This window comes from Phyllobates terribilis, unplaced genomic scaffold (assembly GCF_046119375.1).
Source record: "Phyllobates terribilis strain yellow unplaced genomic scaffold, ASM4611937v1 Scaffold_3__8_contigs__length_932513732, whole genome shotgun sequence".
NCBI classification, from domain to species: domain Eukaryota; kingdom Metazoa; phylum Chordata; class Amphibia; order Anura; family Dendrobatidae; genus Phyllobates; species Phyllobates terribilis.
In genome coordinates, this window is record NW_027362763.1 from 751959701 (window position 1) to 751978516 (window position 18816).

Below are 18816 nucleotides of genomic sequence, written 5' to 3' on the forward strand. Positions count from 1 at the left end.
CCTGAGAAGGACTGTTTGTTTGATTTGGCTGCCTTTACAGACCCTACACTACCTATTTCGCACTATATATCTCTCCCTAACTCAGCAGCACTGACCCTACACTGGTTGATCCGGAGCGACTGTGTCCAAAACCGGCGCCCGGTTTTAAATACTCGAGGTGACGCTGTGCAGCCAGGCAATCACTGTAATGCCCACAAACAACATGACTGCGGCATTACAGTGACTGGCTGGCAATCCCTGCATGTTCATTGGCTCTGTAAAGAACACCAAACGTGCAGGGCGGAGACCCGAGCTCCCGCCAAGTAACCCGGAAATGCTCGGTGCTCGTCGAACATCCTGAGTTGCATGATGCTCGGGCGAGTAACGAGCAGTGTCGAGCATGCTCGCTCAACACTAGTCAGGACTCATTGTTGGCCATTTTAAAACAGTCCATTTTTTCTTTTTCAACCATTCCTTTGTACTTTTGGATGTGTGCTTTGGGTCATTGTCTTGCTGGAGGAGCCATGATCTTCGACTGAAACCAAGTTTTCTTACACTGAGTGGACATTTCCCTCTATAATCTCTTGATAATTCTCTGATTTCATGATTCCTGTGATACGTTCAAGGCCTCCAATACCAGATGCAGCAAAACAACCCCACAGCATTATGGATCCTCCACCATGCTTAACTGTTGGTAAGGTGTTTTTTCCTTATATGCTTCACTGCGCCATCTGAAAACAAACTGTTGCTTTGCATTGCCAAAAAGCTCTTTTTTTGTTTCATCTGTCCACAGAACATTTTCCCATAAGCATTGTGGTTTGTCAAGGTACTCTTTGGCAAAGATCAGTCATTTATTTTTGTGTCTTTTCTTCAGCAATGGTTATTTCCTTGGCCTTCTCCAATAAAGCTCTGCTTGGTTTAGTGTGCAGCGTATGGTACTTGTTGAAACCATGACCCCAGATTGTTCCAGGTTGGCCTTCAGGTCTTTGGATGTTTGACGTGGTGTTTTTTCCTCCATCTTCAAATCACCAATCTTCAAAGACATCTTTTGTCAATTTTCCCCTTTCCCCCACGTCCAGGGACGTTCTTGATGGTTCCATGCTTGGCAAACTTCTTAATAACATTATGCACTGTTGAAACTGGAATGCCAAGGTCTTTCGAGGTGGCCTTATACCCTTTGGAAGTCTTGTGTTTGCTAATAATTGCAGTTCTGATGTCCTCAGACAGCTCCTTTGTCTTCACCATTGTGACAAAGGAAGAGGGCCTACCATGTGGCTATTTAAAACACTGAAGATATAATTTATTGGCTAATTCATGTCACATGGGCACCAACAATTAATCACAGGAGAATCTCTTTTGTGATTTTCCACAGGCGAGTCAAAATCTGTTTCCATACTAAATTAACCACTTCGCGCCAGAGCCTGTTTTTGCCTTCGTGACCGGGCCAATTTTTTCAATTCTGACCACTGTCACTTTATGAAGTAATTACACTGGAATGCTTCAACGGATTCCCCTGATTCTGAGATTGTTTTTTCGTGACATATTGTACTTCATGATAGTGGTACCAAAATTTTTTTTTGTTAGGGAGCTATAGGGGTTAAAAGTTTTCTCATTTTACCAACAAAATTTACAAAAACATTTTTTTAGGGACCACATCATATTTTAAGTCACTTAAAAGTGACACCATTCTAAAAACTGCACCCCTCAAGGTGCTCAAAAACACATTCAAGAACTTTATTAACCCTTCAGGTGCTTCACAGGAATTTTTGGAATGTGGAAGAAAAAAATTAACATTTAACTTTTTTCACAAAAATGTTACTTTAGACCCAATTTTTTTATTTTCGCAGGGGTAACAGGAAAAAAATGGACCCCAAAATTTTTTGTGCAATTTCTCTTGAGCGAGCTGATACCCCATATGTGAGGGAAAACCACTGTTTGGGCGCACTGCAGGGTTCGGAAGGGAAGGAGCGCCATTAGACTTTTTGAATGTAAAATTTGTTTGAATAATTAGCTGACGCCATGTCGCATTTGGGGAGCCCCTAATGTGCCTAAACAGTGGAAACCCCCCACAAGTGACACCATTTTGTAAAGTAGACCCCTTAGGGAACTTACCTAGATGTGTGGTGAGCACATTGGGAGACATAATAAACAAATCAGTAGCAGGTGAAGAATTGGTTTTATTTATTTTTTACGCCGTTCCCCATGCGGTATAATTGATGAGATTACTTTATTCTTCAGGTCTGTGCGATTACAGTGATACCAGATTTATATCGGGTTTTTATGACTGACAGCTGTCACACACTAAAAGCATTTTAGTTTTTACATCGCCATATTTTGAGAGCTATAATTTTTCCATATTTCGGCCGACAGAGTCATGTGACGGCTTGTTTTTTGCGGGACGAGTTGACATTTTTATTCGTACCATTTCTGGGTACGTGACATTTTTTGATCGCTTTCTATTCCGTTTTTTGGGAGGTAAAATTAACAAAAACCAACAATTCAGGAATTGTTTTTTGAGGGTTTTTTTTATGCCGTTCTGCGTGTGGTAAAAGTGATAGGCAGCATTATTCTTCGGGTCAGTATGTTTACAGTGATACTACACTTACTGTATATTTTTTTATGTTTTGGCGCTTTTACACAATAAAACAATTTTATATAAAAAATTTTTTTTTTGCATCACTTTATTCTGAGCTATAACTTTTTTTATTTTTTGGCTGATGGAGCTGTATGGCGGCTTTTTTTTTGCGGAACAAGATGATGTTTTCAGCGGTACCATTTTTATTTCCATTTTGCTTTTTGATTGCATTTTTTTCCACTTTTTGTTTGGCGATATGATGAAAAAGCATAGTTTTTTTGCTCCTTTTTTTTTTTTTTTTTTTTACGGTGTGCACAGAAGGAGTTAATTAGTGTGACAGTTTTATAGCTCGGGTTGTTTCGGACGCGGCGATACCAAATATGTGTACTTTTTTTGTTTTTGCATAAATATACGGATTTATTGGTTTAATATTTTATTTATTTATTTTTATTTATTTTGTGATTTTTTTTAACAGTTTGAAAACATTTTTTTTACTTTTTTTTTCCATTTTTACTCAGTCCCTGTATGGGACATTAATTTTTATTTTTCTGATCACTGATCTCATGTAATGTAATAGACATATATTACATTGTATGAGACCACTGCTGACAGTTTCACACTGTGTCTCCTGCTGGACTCAGCTTGCAGGCTGAGCCTAGCAGGACACCATATATGGCAGATCTGGAGGCGGTCATGTGACCTCCAGCTGCCATAACAACGCCAGGTCCTGGAAGGTATCAGGGGTCGTCGGAGAGGTAAGTAGACGACCCCCTCTCCTCTTACTATCTTCTATATGCCGTGATCACTATAGATGGCGGCATATAGAAGATAGCAAAGGGTTAACATCACTGGGACCTGATCCAATCAGGTCCCGATGATGTTCCCTGTCAGAGCTATCGCTCTGCACCGCACCCGCAGCACTTGCAGGACCCTGAGGGTCCTGAGCGCTGCGGGACCACCCACCTTTTTTAAACGTCGGCACTGCACAGAGCCCAGGCAGCGCCGACATTTATCTACAGTGGGCGGTCGGGAAGCGGTTAATGTAAAGGGTGCCAATACAAGTGTCACAGCAAGCTTTAGGTTTTTCTATTTTTCCCTCCCATTGTTTTTGGTTTTAAATTCTTTTTTATTATTTGCTCTTTTGTTTTTAACACTTTAACAATTTAGTTCTATACAAAAAAACTGTTTCACTTGATTAATCTTTTTTCAGGAGCTATTCCACATTATGTACTTAAACTTCATGGGTGCCAATAACGATGAGCAGGATTGTACATATATGGATGGTATATACAGTGGGTACGGAAAGTATTCAGACCCCTTTAAATTTTTCACTCTTTGTTTCATTGCAGCCATTTGATAAATTCTAAAAAGTTCATTTTTTTCTCATTAAAGTACACTCTGCACCCCATCTAGACAACAGAAAACAGAAATGTAGAAATTTTTGCAAATTTATTAAGAAAGAAATATTGAAATATCATATGGTCATAAGTATTCAGACCCTTTGCTCAGTAATGAGTAGAAGCACCCTCTTGAGCTAGTACAACCATGAGTCTTCTTGGGAATGATGCAACAAGTTTTTCACACCTGGATTTGGGGATCCTTTGCCATTCTTCCTTGCAAATCCTCTCCAGTTCCGTCAGGTTGGATGGTGAACGTTGGTGGACAGCCGTTTTCAGGTCTCTCTAGAGATGCTCAATTGGGTTTGGTTAGGGCTCTGGCTGGACCAGTCAACAATGGTCACAAAGTTGTTCTAAAGCAACTCCTTTGTTATTTTAGCCGTATGCTTAGGGTCATTATCTTGTTGGAAGGTGAACCTTCGTCCAAGTCTGAGGTCCAGAGCACTCTGGAAGAGGTTTTCATCCAGGATATCTCTGTACTTGGCCGCATTCATGTTTCCTTCAATTGCAACCAGTCGTCCTGTCCCTGCAGCTGAAAAACAACCCCATAGCATGATGCTGCCACCACAATGTTTCACTGTTGGGATTGTATTGGGCAGGTGATGAGCAGTGCCTGGTTTTCTCCACACATACCACTTAGAATTATCACCAAAAAGTTCTATCTTCGTCTCATCAGACCAGAGAATCCTATTTCTCATAGTCTGGCAGTCCTTCATGTGTTTTTGAGCAAACTCTATGCAGGCTTTCATATGTCTTGCACTGAGGAGAGGCTTCCGTCGGGCCACTCTGCCATAAAGGCCCGACTGGTGGAGGGCTGCAGTGATAGTTGACTTTGTGGAAGTTTCTCTCATCTCCCTACTGCATCTCTGGAGCTCAGCCACAGTGATCTTGGGTTTCCTCTTTACCTCTCTCACCAAGGCTCTTCTCCCACGATTGCTCAGTTTGGCTGGACTGCCAAGTCTAGGAAAACTTCTGGTGGTCCCAAACTTCTTCCATTTAAGGATTATGGAGGCCACTGTGCTCTTAGGAACCTTGAGTAATGCAGAAATTCTTTTATAACCTTAGCCAGATCTGTGCCTTGCCACAATTCTGTCTCTGAGCTCCTTGGGCAGTTCCTTTTGAGCTCATGATTCTCATTTGGTCTGACATGCACTGTGAGCTGTGAGGTCTTATATAGACAGGTGTGTGCCTTTCCAAATCAAGTTCTATCAGTGTAATTAAACACAGCTGGACTCTAATGAAATAGTAGAACCATCTCAAAGAGGATCACAAGGAAATGGACAGCATGTGGCTCAACCCCTTTATGGCCCAGGGCGTATTAATACGTATCTGTGCCCTGGGCCTTATGGGCCTGATACGTATTAATACGCCCTGGCGATTTCGCCCGCACACAAGCGGTGCGGGCGAGATTGCCGCTGGGTGTCAGCTGATTGTCACAGCTGACACCCGGTACTATGTGCAGGGAGCGGTCCTGCACCGCTCCCGGCACATTAACCCACCGAAATGCTGCGATCAAAGTCGATCGCTGCATTCCGGTGGCAAGAGGAGGTAAGCGCTATACTTACCTTCTCTGCCGGCGTCCAGCGGCGTCTGAGTCCGGTCCCTAATGTTGCCATGGTGACCCGACGTCATCATGACAACATCCTGGACACCATGAGGCAGGAAGTTGCTTTGGTCATGCGCAGTGCACGACCAAAGCAACTTCTCCCTGTGCAGCGCTGACAGGCTGCATGGCATAGGAAGCTGCTGCTCTCTATGGCATTTCCGGTAAAAACATTTAAAGAAAAATCTTTAAATGAGAAGGTGTGTCCAAACTTTTGGTCTGTACTGTATATATTGTACCCATAAATAAATAATCTTATGAAAAAAAAAAAAACAATAAAGTACACATATTTGGTATCGCAGCTTCTGAAGCGACCTGACCTATAAAACTGTCCTGCTAGTTAACCCCTTTAGTGAACACGATAAAAAAAAAAAAAAAAACGAAACATAAAACTATGTTTTATCATCATATCGCCAAACAAAAAATGGAATAAAACATGATCAAAAAGACAAATGTAAATAAAAATGGTACCACTGAAAACGTCATCTTGTCCCACAAAAAACAAGCCACCATGCAGCTCCAACGGCCGAAAAATAAAAAAGTTATAGCTCTCAGAATAAAGCGATGCAAAAACAATTCTTTTTTCTATAAAATAGTTTTTATTGTGTAAAAGCACCAAAATATAAAAAAAAAATATAAATGTAGTACCGCTATAAACATACTGACCCAAAGAATAAAGCTACCTTATCAATTTTACCATACGCAGAACGGCATAAAAAAAGCTCAAAAAAACAATTCGTGAATTGTTGGTTTTTGTTTATTCTGCCTTCTAAAAATCAGAATAGAAAGCGATCAAAAAATGTCACGTGCCCGAAAATGGTACCAATAAAAACTTCAACTTGTCCCGCAAAAAACAAGCCACCACATTACTCTGTCGGCCGAAATATGGAAAAATTATAGCTCTCAAAATATGGCGATGTAAAAACTAGTCTGCAAAAAAATGCTTTTAGTGTGTGACAGCTGTCAATCATAAAAATCCGATATGAATCTGGTATCTCTGTAATCGCACCGACCCGAAGAATAAAGTCGTCTAATCACTTATACTGAACGAGGAACGGCGTAAAAAATAAACTTTAGGGTTAAGGTAGTGCTAGGGTTAGGGTTGTGCTAGGGTTAGGGTTGTGCTAGGGTTTGGGTTAGGGTTGTGCTAGGGCTAGGGTTAGGGTTGGGCTAGTGTTAGGGTTGGGCTAGGGTTAGGATTGGCCTATGGTTAGGGTTGTGCTAGGGTTAGGCTAGGGTTAGGGTTAGGCTAAGGTTAGGGTTAGGCTAGGGTTAGAGTTGGGCTAGGGTTAGGGTTGGGCTAAGGTTAGGGTTGGGGTTGGGATTTTTTCAGAAGTAAAGAAATAAAAATGACGATGATATGGCGACTAATGTTGAGCGCAAGTGCTCGCTACTTGAGTTTGCATTGGGTGCTCGGGTATGCACCGAGTATAGTGGGTGCTCGAGTGACATGCTCGAGTCTCCGCCCCAAAAGTTTTGCAGCTGTTATACAGCCAAAAAAACTTTGCGGGGATTGCCTGCCATGCACGAGCGATCCCCGCATGTTGTTTTTTTGGGTGTCTAATAACCGTGAAACTTGCAGGCAGGGACTCGAGCATGTCACTCGAGCACCCGCGATACTTGGTGCATACCTGAGCACCCGATGCAAACTCAAATAGCTAGCACTTGCACTCAAGACTAATGACAACTTATTCAATATGATGACCTAATGTTATCAAATTCTGTGTCGTACCTCTGGGTTCAAAATGTTCACTATATCCCTTGATAAAATCCTTGAGGGGTGTAGTTTCCAAAATGGGGTCACTTGTGGGGGGTTTCCACTATTTAGGCACATCAGGGGCTCTCCAAAGGCGACATGGCATCCGCTCTCGATTCCAGACAATTTTGGGTTCAAAAAGTCACTCAGTGCTCCTTCCCTTCTGAACTCTGCCGTGCGCCCAAACACTGTATTTCCCCCACATATGGGGTATTGGCGTACTCAGGAAAATCGCACAACAGTTTTTGGGGTCCATTTTCTCCTCTTACCCTTGTGAAAATAAAAAAATTGGGGCTAAAAGATAATTTTTGTGGAAAAAGTTTGATTTTTTTATTTTCACGGCTCCATGTTATAAACTTCTGTGAAACACTTGGGGGTTCAGGGTGCTCACCACACATCTAGATAAGTTCCCTGAGGGGTCTAGTTTCCAAAATGGTGTAACTTGTGGGGGGTTTCTACTGTTTAGGCACATCAGGGGCACATCCGCTAATTATTCAAGCAAATTTTACATTCAAAAAGTCAAATGGTGCTCCTTCCCTTCCGAACCCTGCCGTATGCCCAAGCAGTAGTTTTCCCCCACATATGGGGTATCTGCCTACTCAGGAGAAATTGCACAACAAACTGCATGGTGCAATTTCTCCTGTTACCCTTATGAAAATGCAAAATTGGGGGCTGAAAAACATTTTTGTGGGAAAAATGTAAAAATGTTATTTTTACGGCTCAATGTTATAAACTTCTGTGAAGCACCTCGGGGTTCAGGGTGCTCACCACACATCTAGATAAGTTCCCTAAGGGGTCTAGTTTCCAAAATGGGGTCACTTGTGGGGGGTTTCCACTGTATAGGCACATCAGGGGCTCCCCAAACGCAACATCACGTCCGCTAATTATTCAAGCAAATTTTACATTCAAAAAGTCAAATGGCGCTCCTTCTTTTCCGAGCCCTGCTGTGCGCCCAAACAGTGTTTTTTCATCATATATGGGGTATCTGCGTGCTCAGGGGAAATTGCACAACAAATTTTGGGGTCCTTTTTTTCCTGTTACCCCTGCAAAAATAAAAAAATTTGGGTCTAAAATAACATTTTTGTGAAAAAAGTTAAATGTCAATTTTTTTCTTCCACGTTCCAAAAATTCCTGTGAAGCACCTGAAGGGTTAATAAAGTTCTTGAATGTGGTTTTGAGCACCTTGAGGGGTGCAGTTTTTAGAATGGTGTCACTTTTGGGTATTTTCTGTCATAAAGGCCCTTCAAAGTCACTTCAAATGTGATGTGGTCCCTAAAAAAATGGTTTTGTAAATTTTGTTGTAAAAATGAGAAATCGCTGGTCAACTTTTAACCCTTATAGCTCCCTACTAAAAAAAAATTTTGGTTCCAAAATTGTGCTGATGTAAAGTAGACATGTGGGAAATGTTATTTATTAACTATTTTATGTAACATATCTCTCTGATTTAAGGGCATAAAAATTAAATTTTGAAAATTGCGAAATTTTCAACATTTTCACCAAATTTCCGTTTTTTTCACAAATAAACGCAAGTGATATCAAAGAAATTTTACCACAATAATGAAGTACAATATGTCACGAAAAAACAGTCTCAGAATCAGTGGGATCCGTTGAAGTGTTCCAGAGTAATTACCTCATAAAGTGACAGTGGTCAGAATTGTAAAAATTGGCCTGGTCATTAATGTGCAATCCACCCTCGGGGGTAAAGGGGTTAAATATGCTTGTCTGAGCAAAGGGTCTGAATACTTATGACCATGTGATATTTCAGTTTTTCCTTTTTAATAAATTTGCAAAAATTTCTACATTTCTGTTTTTTTCAGTCAAGATGGGGTGCTGAGTGTACTTTAATGAGAAAAAAATGAACTTTTTAGAATTTACCAAATGGCTGCAATGAAACAAAGAGTGAAAAATTTAAAGGGGACTGAATACTTTCCGTACCCACTGTATATGTATATATATATATATATATACAGTACAGACCAAAAGTTTGGACACGCCTTCTCATTTAAAGATTTTTCTGTATTTTCATGACTTTGAAAATTGTACATTCACACTGAAGGCATCAAAACTATGAATTAACACATGTGGATTTATATACTTTACAAAAAAGTGTGAAGCAACTGAAAATATGTCTTATATTCTAGGTTCTTCAAAGTAGCCACCTTCTGCTTTGATGACTGCTTTGCAAACTCTTGCCATTCTCTTGATGAGCTTCAAGAGGTAGTCACCGGAAATGGTTTTCACTTCACAGGTGTGCTCTGTCAGGTTTAATAAGTGGGATTTCTTGCCTTATAAATGGGGTTGGGACCATCAGTTGTGTTGTGCAGAAGTCTGGTGGATACACAGCTGATAGTCCTACTGAATAGACTGTTAGAATTTGTATTAGAGCAGCTAAGTAAAGAAAAACGAGTGGCCATCATTACTTTAAGAAATGAAGGTCAGTCAGTCTGAAAAATTGGGCAAACTTTGAATGTGTCCCCAAGTGCAGTTGCAAAAACCATCAAGCGCTACAAAGAAACTGGCTCACATGAGGACTGCCCCAGGAAAGGAAGACCAAGAGTCACCTCTGCTTCTGAGGATAAGTTTATCAGAGTCACCAGCCTCAGAAATCGCAGGTTAACAGCAGCTCAGATTAGAGACCAGGTCAATGCCACACAGAGTTCTAGCAGCAGACACATCTCTACAACAACTGTTAAGAGGAGACTTTGTGCAGCAGGCCTTCATGGTAAAATAGCTGCTAGGAAACCACTGCTAAGGACAGACAACAAGCAGAAGAGACTTGTTTGGGCTAAAGAACACAAGGAATGGTCGTTAGACCAGTGGAAATCTGTGCTTTGGTCTGTTGAGTCCAAATTTGAGATCTTTGGGTCCAACCACCGTGTCTTTGTGTGACGCAGAAAAGGTGAACAGATGGACTCTACATGCCTGGTTCCACAGGATAATGACCCCAAACACACCTCCAGGCTGTGTAAGGGCTATTTGACCAAAAAGGAGAGTGATGGGGTGCTACGCCAGATGACCTGGCCTCCACAGTCACCAGACGTGAACCCAATCGCGATGGTTTGGGGTGAGCTGGACCGGAGAGTGAAGGCAAAAGGTCCAACAAGTGCTAAGCATCTCTGGGAACTCCTTCAAGATTGTTGGAAGACCATTTCCGGTGACTACCTCTTGAAGCTCATCAAGAGGATTCCAAGAGTGTGCAAAGCAGTCATCAAAGCAAAAGGTGGCTACTTTGAAGAACCTAGAATATAAGACATATTTTCAGTTTTTTCACACTTTTTTGTTAAGTATATAATTCCATATGTGTTTAATTCATAGTTTTGATGCCTTCAGTGTGAATGTACAATTTTCAGTCATGGAAATACAGAAAAATGTTTAAATGAGAAGGTGTGTCCAAACTTTTAGTCTGTACTGTATATATATATTATTCAAATGTATGTGTATTTTGTGAGGACGTTGCCAATGGGACATTGGTGGCCTATTTTAGTAATATGCCTGTAAACATGTTAAAGGGATTTACCCTTTACTTTTATCTTGCAGGATGTGGAGACGTGATACGACTGTCTGATTTTGGTAATCATGCAAGGAGCTGTCCATGTAAACCCCCGACTGAACTGGATCCTAAGGTTAAATACTGATAATCAAATCAATATTTCTTTATTTTTCGTTATGATGATAAGTATTATCATTAACATAAATGTGATTTCACATTGTGTACTTGAAGTAAATCTATAATAAATAGTAAAAGACGCAAAAACATATCACTTATCTATGGGCGAGAATTCATATATCTACATGGCTTAAACAGTCTTGCAAAAATGTTTTCTTAAAAAAAAAAACATGGTTGAGGAGGGACCCAGGGCCTGGGGTTGCAACGTGGCAGTGTATTACGAGGGTATTCCTCTCTTGTAAAATTCTGACAATAAAGAACAGATTACACAGATTTTGTATGGTCCTATATACGATATTTCTAGTAACACAGAATTATACTCTGAGCTTGTACAGAAAAATAATAAATGGTGTATTAGACTGAGCTCAGTATAGAATATAGAATCATCATGCAAGTTTTGTTATTGGGGAAAGGGAAATAAATATAAAGCCCCCCCAAATACATTAGATAGCTGTCGGATGTAGATGTTATAAATTTTACATGCTTGACATTCTCTCCGTTGGTGTCACGCTTGTGACACGCATAGGTGGTAAGCGCCACCCTACTCACTGTGGTCACCGCTTTGGTCTGCCTAGTCACGGGCTGTCTCGCTGAGCTGCCTCTTGTATCTCCATTCTTCATTGTATACTCCCAGCATCCTCAAGTGCCCTCTCCTATGTCTGCTTCCTCTGGGGTACCAGCTGCTGATTCCTCTAATGATGACTTCCTTCAGATCTGGCGGCAAACTCAGTCCTCCTTTCTTAAGACCGTGTCTCAGATGAGGATTTCAAGCAGACAAGAAGAGAAGTTCACTGCCCCTGGTTGTCTTCTCGGAACATTCGGCTGAAGGAGCCTTCTTACAAGTTTGCCCCTCGGTACCTTGGGCCATTCAAGATTCTCAGGCAGGTCAACCCAGTGACCTATAAACTTCAGCTGCTACCCAATCTTCGAAGCATGAATGCCTTTCACACCTCGCTCTTGAAGCGGTAGTCCTAAATCGGTTCTCCAAGATCCATACTCCTGCTCCTATGTCTGTTCCTGATGGTCCTTCGGACGTGTCCGAGGTTAAGGACATTTTGGACTCCAAGAAGGTCCGGGGGAAGACCTTCTATTTGGATGACTGGAGGTGGTTTGGTCAGAGGAGAGATCTTGGGAGCCTCACTGGGAACATCTACACCCCTGCCATTCTGAAGGTTCCTTCAATGGTCTGAAGAAAATAGGGAGCATAAGGGGGGTACACTGTCATGCCGGTGTCTCACACAGGTGTTAAGTGCCGCCCTACTCACTGCGGTCACCATTCTGCTCTCTCCAGTCTCGGGCTGTCTCGCTGAGTTGCCTCTTGTAGCATTTCTAACATTGCTGCATCCTCCTGCTGCTGGTAAGTGTCCACATGGCTTTAGGGAGGCGCGGCCACATTCTGCAAGTATTTAAGACCATCTTATCATGCAGAGGTGATCCTCTGGCCTATCTCCAAGCAGCAGTGGGTTTATTAGGCAGCTTCTCCCACCACTCCTTGTCTGATCTAAGGTTCTAGTACAGTCTCTCTCTAGATTCCTGTAAGGTACTGTTTTGTATTGTCTCTCCTGCTTTCTGACCCGGCTTGCCTGTACCTCGTATCCGTTTCTCTGGCTCTCCGGTCAGCTGCTGCAGACCCGGGAAGTGTCTTGGACTAGTACTTGGTGACAACTGGGGGCCAAACCTATTCTCACCATCAGAGGCTCTAGTGAATACCTGGTAGTCATTTAGCTATGCCCCTCCATGGTAAGCCTGGCCCGTGATGCATACTACCAGCGTTACAGTCCAAAGGCCCCCTATAAACATTAGACTGCTGACCGATCTCACCGATTTCTGCAGGTTTGGCCAAATTTAGTCTAATGATTATGGAGACCTATTTCCAGACTCCTCTGGCACAGCAGCTTATCTCCAGCTCTGGCAAATTATCAGGTATTTTAAAAATCAGCATTTCCAATCCATCTTTACCCTCACAGCGGCCATTGAAGGAGAGTCTGCTGAACTATGTACAAAATAGAAGGTCGGATAAGTCCATCGAGTTCGGCCAACAGTTACTTGGATGCATATGGGAATCTTTTCACAGAGCAAAGTCCCATAGGCAAGGAATAAATCAAAGTACCCACTTCTGTTTTTTAAGGTGTTTTACATATGCTAGCACAGAAGGGAGAAGGACAAATTTAACGGGGTTGTCCAGGCAAATTCAGTTATCACCCATACGCATGTTGGGAATGTGATAAGTTGCTGTATGGTGCATGTCCAACCGCTGGAACCTGTACTCATCGGCAGAACAGGGAATTTTTATCCCAGATGGGACACTTTTATCTGTGGTACATTCATTTTTTATGGGGTTTCAGAAAAAAGCCAAACATAGCGATTGGCAGGCCCTTAGGGAATGAATAGAGCAGCGATCGAGCATGTACACTGTTGATCCATTCTAACCTGCATAAAAGTTCCCCTTGCTACTGATCAGTGATGATCCAGAGCAGTCGGACCCCCATCGATCAATAAGTTATCACTTATTCTGTAGATAGATGATAACTTATTTTCACCAAACATTCCCTCTGATGTCTCATGGGATAAATATACAAAAATCCTTACGCTTTCAATACACAATTTACAGAGCAAAAAAGAAATAAAAAGGACGCTATCATAGTTATTGCTCTAAGTATTTTTTCTGAAACCAAAAGATTTTTTTTAACTTATTTTCTCTTCCACGTATTCACTGGTGGACACAGACAGAAGAGGGCCCTGTCCAAGAACAGAATATGGGCTCTTTGAAGTCCAATAATTCATCAAAATGCACATTTCCACCTGCTTTGGAGGTGGAAGTGGTCCCCCTTACCTCTTGGGACCCCGGCTGTACCAATGGTATGTCGGCCCCTTCATGTATTACTGTAATATTTCTATATGCTCATTCCTATTGAGCTCCATTAATCCAGCCACAGTACAATTAGTATACAATATGACCTGTGTGTGACATATTTGGATTAATTATTACTTAGGTGTGGCAGTATCTACTGTTCTTGTTACCAATAGCAGAACATGTTGTAATATTTTATTATTCACCTTTTTAATATGTTTTTTTAGACTGTAACAGATGCAGATTGGTATAAAGAAGAATTTTCCAGCAGTAAATCCTCAGAGCCTCTTCTTAATCATACAGTACAGGTAATGACTGATGTCTTATATTATAATACAGTGGGTTAAACTACTTGTAGATAAGTTCAGTGCACATTGGAAATAGTAATGTGGTGAGCGGCCATGGAGGACCCAGCACACCATTATTTTTAGTGTAATTCTTCTTTTTTCCTGTGGTGGAGCTGCAAGGAAATTGAACACTTGCTCCATTTTCCCACAGAGGCAACAGCTAATCTATGACTAAAACAGCATGCATTACAGTGGCCGACCCTTTTAACTTTATCTTCTGCATAGTATGACAAAGATTATAATTAAAGGGGTTGCCTAGTCTTCTTTCTTCAGGAGCACATCGCTCCTCTGCTTACCGGCTTCCTGCTTGCTTGGGGGGCAGTGCGCTCCTGAAGATCAACAGTACATTATCGCGCTTCTGGTGTGAACTGTGCTCTTTCCCAGCATCAGAGAGGTGCAGGGGCGATCCGGTCAGTTTCTGAGATTTGCTAGCAGTTCGCAAGCACATACTTCTTGCCTAGGAAACCGGCAACCTCTGCTAGAAAGCAGAGGTGGCCGGTAACCTAGGCATCAAATAGTAAACAATAAATTTAAAATCCCTCCGTTCTTGAGAAAAAAGAGGATATACATTTGCAAAGTTGCTTTAAGATGTTGATAGAACTAGTTTAAGTTACAACTGGGGCTAATAATACACAGACTAGTATGTAATAAATGCATCATTACCATGAATAGACAAAAGCTAAAGTTGAAAAAAGAATGAAAGATTTCACTTCTAGAAATAGAAGTTCGTTTAGTATTTTAGCATATTTTTTTATTTTAAATTTTGAAGGATTTTTTAGCAAATTAGACATTTAAGACATATCAATTGTAAATACAATAGCAAGGTCTGAACCATTAATACCTCCAATGATTCTGATATCTTTGGACTTTTATCTGCTCTGAATACAGGGGTATCCAGTCCCTATTTTGGTAGAGATCAAGGCAGATTGTGAGCCCCAATGGGGACAGTGCCGATAATGTCTGTAAAACGCTGTGGAATAAATGGCGCTATATAAGTGAGTAAAATAAATAAATACCGTACATTTAATAGGCTTTCTCTCATCTGGGAAAAGGCCCAGTTTGCTGTCCTACCGCCAAGGCTAAACATCTGGTTGGCTCACAACACTTGTGCAAATTTCCCTCTTATTCTCCTCCATCTACATCCCTTGTGAATGGCAGTGAGGAGCCTCATCCATTGGTATCTCATTACTCTTTCCCTCGGGCGCTGCTTTCTTCTTTTTGGTATTTCTTTGTTGAAGAGACGACTGAACCGAGCCATTACCAGTAACAAATATTATAGATATGTATCATATAATATTGCAGTGATGGCAAAGGTGAAGAGACAAAAGGAGAATCAGTCAAAGAATTAGAACAACGATCCTTAGCCAGCTATTTGGATCAATTATGTGGTCCTAAAGATCATGCCATCGGCAGCACTTCCTGCTCCCAAATAGAGAATGTGCTGCAGATGATATGCAAAATGTATGGGGATGGTACGATCATATTAATTGTCAATCATTCTATGCAGAAGGACATTCAAAGGGAACCTGTCAGCTTGTACATGCTGCCCAATCCATGGGCAACGTGTATCAGGCACTGGCTGTATTATCTCAGCCAAGCATGTTTGACTCTGAAACGCGGCTTTAAATACTTTAAAAGTCACCGGGGACCAAGGACTGCGCTGTAGACTAGTCAGATGGGCGGTCCCCGGCGGCTTCTCCCCACCCTCTGCAAGTGACTGACAGGTCTCTGCCTATATGTTCACGTTGGCAGAAACCTGTCAAGCCAGGGCAGCGGATGGAGAGAAGCCACCGGGGACCCGCATGTCTGACTAGTCTACAGCTGTGGCTATTAGAGTATGTTTTTCTCTGAAACACTGCAGCATTTCAGACTCAAACATACATAGCAGAGATAATACATCCAGTGCCTGATACCTGCTGCCCATATATTGGAAAGATATGATGGACAGCAAAATGAGCAAGCAATTCTTACCTCAACACTCCTGGTATCTCCAGTATTAGATCAGATAGACATGGTGGATGGCAGTGTGAGCAGCCTCTTCTTACCTCATCACTTCTGGTATCTCCAGTATTAGATCAGATAGACATGATGGATGGCAGTGTGAGCAGCATCTTCTTACCTCAGCACCCCTGGTATCTCCAGTATTAGATCAGATAAACATGGTGGATGGCAGTGTGAGCATCCTCTTCTTACCTTAGCACTCCTGGTATCTCAAGTATTAGATCAGATAGACATGGTGGATGGCAGTGTGAGCAGCCTCTTCTTACCTTAGCAGTCCTGGTATCTCCAGTATTAAATCAGATAGACAGGGTGGACATTAGTGGATCGGCCTCTTCTTACCTCAGCACCCCTGGTATCTCCAGTATTAGATCCGAAAGACAGGATGGACAGCAATGTGAGGAGCATCTTCTTGCCTCAGCACCCCTGGTTTCTCCAGTATTAGATCAGAAGGACAGGGTGGACAGCAGTATGAGCAGTCCTGGACAGTAGTGGAGCGGCCTCTTCGTACCTCAGCACCCCTGGTATCTCCAGTATTAAATCAGATAGACAGGGTAGACAGTAGTGAAGCAGCCTCTTCTTACCTCAGCACCCCTGGTATCTCCAGTATTAGATCAGAAAGCCAGGGTGGACAGCAGTGTGAGCAGCATCTTCTTACCTCAGCACTCCTGGTATCTCCAGTATTAGATCAGAAGGACAGGGTGGACAGCAGTGTGAGCAGCCTCTTCTTACCTCAGCACTCCTGGTATCTCTAGTATTATATCAGAAAGACAGGGTGTACCGCAGTATGAGGGGCCTCTTCTTACCTCACCACTATTGGTATCTCCAGTATTAGAATAGATAGACAGGATAGACAGCAGTTTGAGCAGCCTCTTCTTACCTCAACACTTCTGGTATCTCCAGTATTGAATCAGAAAGACAGGATGTACAGTAGTGTGAGCAGCCTCTTCTTACCTCTCCAGTATTAGATCAGAAGATCTGTAGATTGGGAGCACATTTTTTACATGGGGCTTCTTACTGTGCATGCTTATATGCTCTTGTCCTATTAACATTCTAGTCCAGGTTTCTTACTGAATTTCAAGTCGGCGACCATTTTGATATACTACAGTGGTTAGCCCCTAGACAAAACAAGTGTGATTTGCTAATTAAGTTTATTTAGCAATTTATCTATAATGACGGTTTTTCTTTTTTTCTACTCCCATAGAACCCCGGTAACACTCTGTACTACAGTCTCTAGGAAAGCGAGATGCTGGGCAGGCTAAACAATAAGGGCACCATAGCAGTGGCCAGTACAAAATAAGTGATACATCTTTTATTATATCATAGCAAAAGATGTTTCATATTGGCACATTATATTGTATTATTCCTACATATCTATTGTAGTTTCTCCTATAATTTTTGAATAACAGGAACGTGCTAAAATAATGTTTGTACAAAGGAGCCCTTGCACCGTTTATTGTACTTTCCAGCTTCTTTGTATTATATGGTTCTTTGATGACTCAAACATAATGCCTGTAATAAACTTTATCACCGTATTAAAAGTAAATCCTATTACACTGCGGGAGTTTCAATAGAATTTCAATTATTTAGTGGATTTAAAGGGTTAAGATTTAGAGGCTATTAAGAAAAAATCTCATCTTTTACTCCTGTATAAAGGCTGCCTTTCATCTGAGTAGCAGAGAGTGTACGCGTTAGGTTAGCAGAGTTATTGCGTTTTATGACTTGCTACAGTGAACTTCATTAAATTTAACAAGTACAATAAAAAACAATGTGATAATGCATCGCTGCGTACGGCTGCCTGACCCCTTGCTCCGTTACACATGCTTGACATATTTAGACCACTTAGCGAGTCCTGTTACCTGTGCTTTGCAATGCATGAGAACTTCCTCTCTTTTGCACGAGCAGTGATGAATGGCAGGACCACAGAGCGAAAATTTAATTAGATCTGATAAATAACATTTTCACCTTCCTGAATTTTCTCCATTCTCTAATTTTTGAATGGAATTAAAATATATACAGTACAGACCAAAAGTTTGGACACACCTTCTCATTTAAAGATTTTTCTGTATTTTCATGACTATGAAAATTGTACATTCACACTGAAGGCATCAAAACTATGAATTAACACATGTGGAATTATATACTTAACAAAAAAGTGTGAAACAACTGAAAATATGTCTTATATTCTAGGTTCTTCAAAGTAGCCACCTTTTGCTTTGATGACTGCTTTGCACACTCTTGGCATTCTCTTGATGAGCTTCAAGAGGTAGTCACCGGAAATGGTCTTCCAACAATCTTGAAGGAGTTCCCAGAGATGCTTAGCACTTGTTGGCCCTTTTGCCTCCTCTCTGCGGTCCAGCTCACCCCAAACCATCTCGATTCGGTTCAGGTCTGGTGACTGTGGAGGCCAGGTCATCTGTTGTAGCACCCCATCACTCTCCTTCTTGGTCAAATAGCCCTTACACAGCCTAGAGGTGTGTTTGGGGTCATTGTCCTGTTGAAAAATAAATGATGGTCCAACTAAACGCAAACCGGATGGAATAGCATGCCGCTGCAAGATGCTGTGGTAGCCATGCTGGTTCAGTATGCCTTCAATATTGAATAAATCCCCAACAGTGTCACCAGCAAAGCACCCCCACACCA

At 41.6% G+C, this 18816-nt stretch overlaps 1 protein-coding gene across 4 annotated transcripts in view; it reads left to right on the forward strand.

The window, feature by feature from the left end:
- LOC141257542 (uncharacterized) overlaps positions 1–18816 on the forward strand; it is a 174449-nt gene that overhangs the window by 70945 nt on the left and 84688 nt on the right. For all 4 annotated transcript variants that reach the window (XM_073672177.1, XM_073672178.1, XM_073672179.1 and 1 more), the window contains 2 exons: positions 10848–10933; positions 14056–14136. In XM_073672177.1, coding sequence (XP_073528278.1) covers positions 10848–10933; positions 14056–14136 — 167 coding nt within the window. The remainder of the gene's footprint in view (positions 1–10847; positions 10934–14055; positions 14137–18816) is intronic.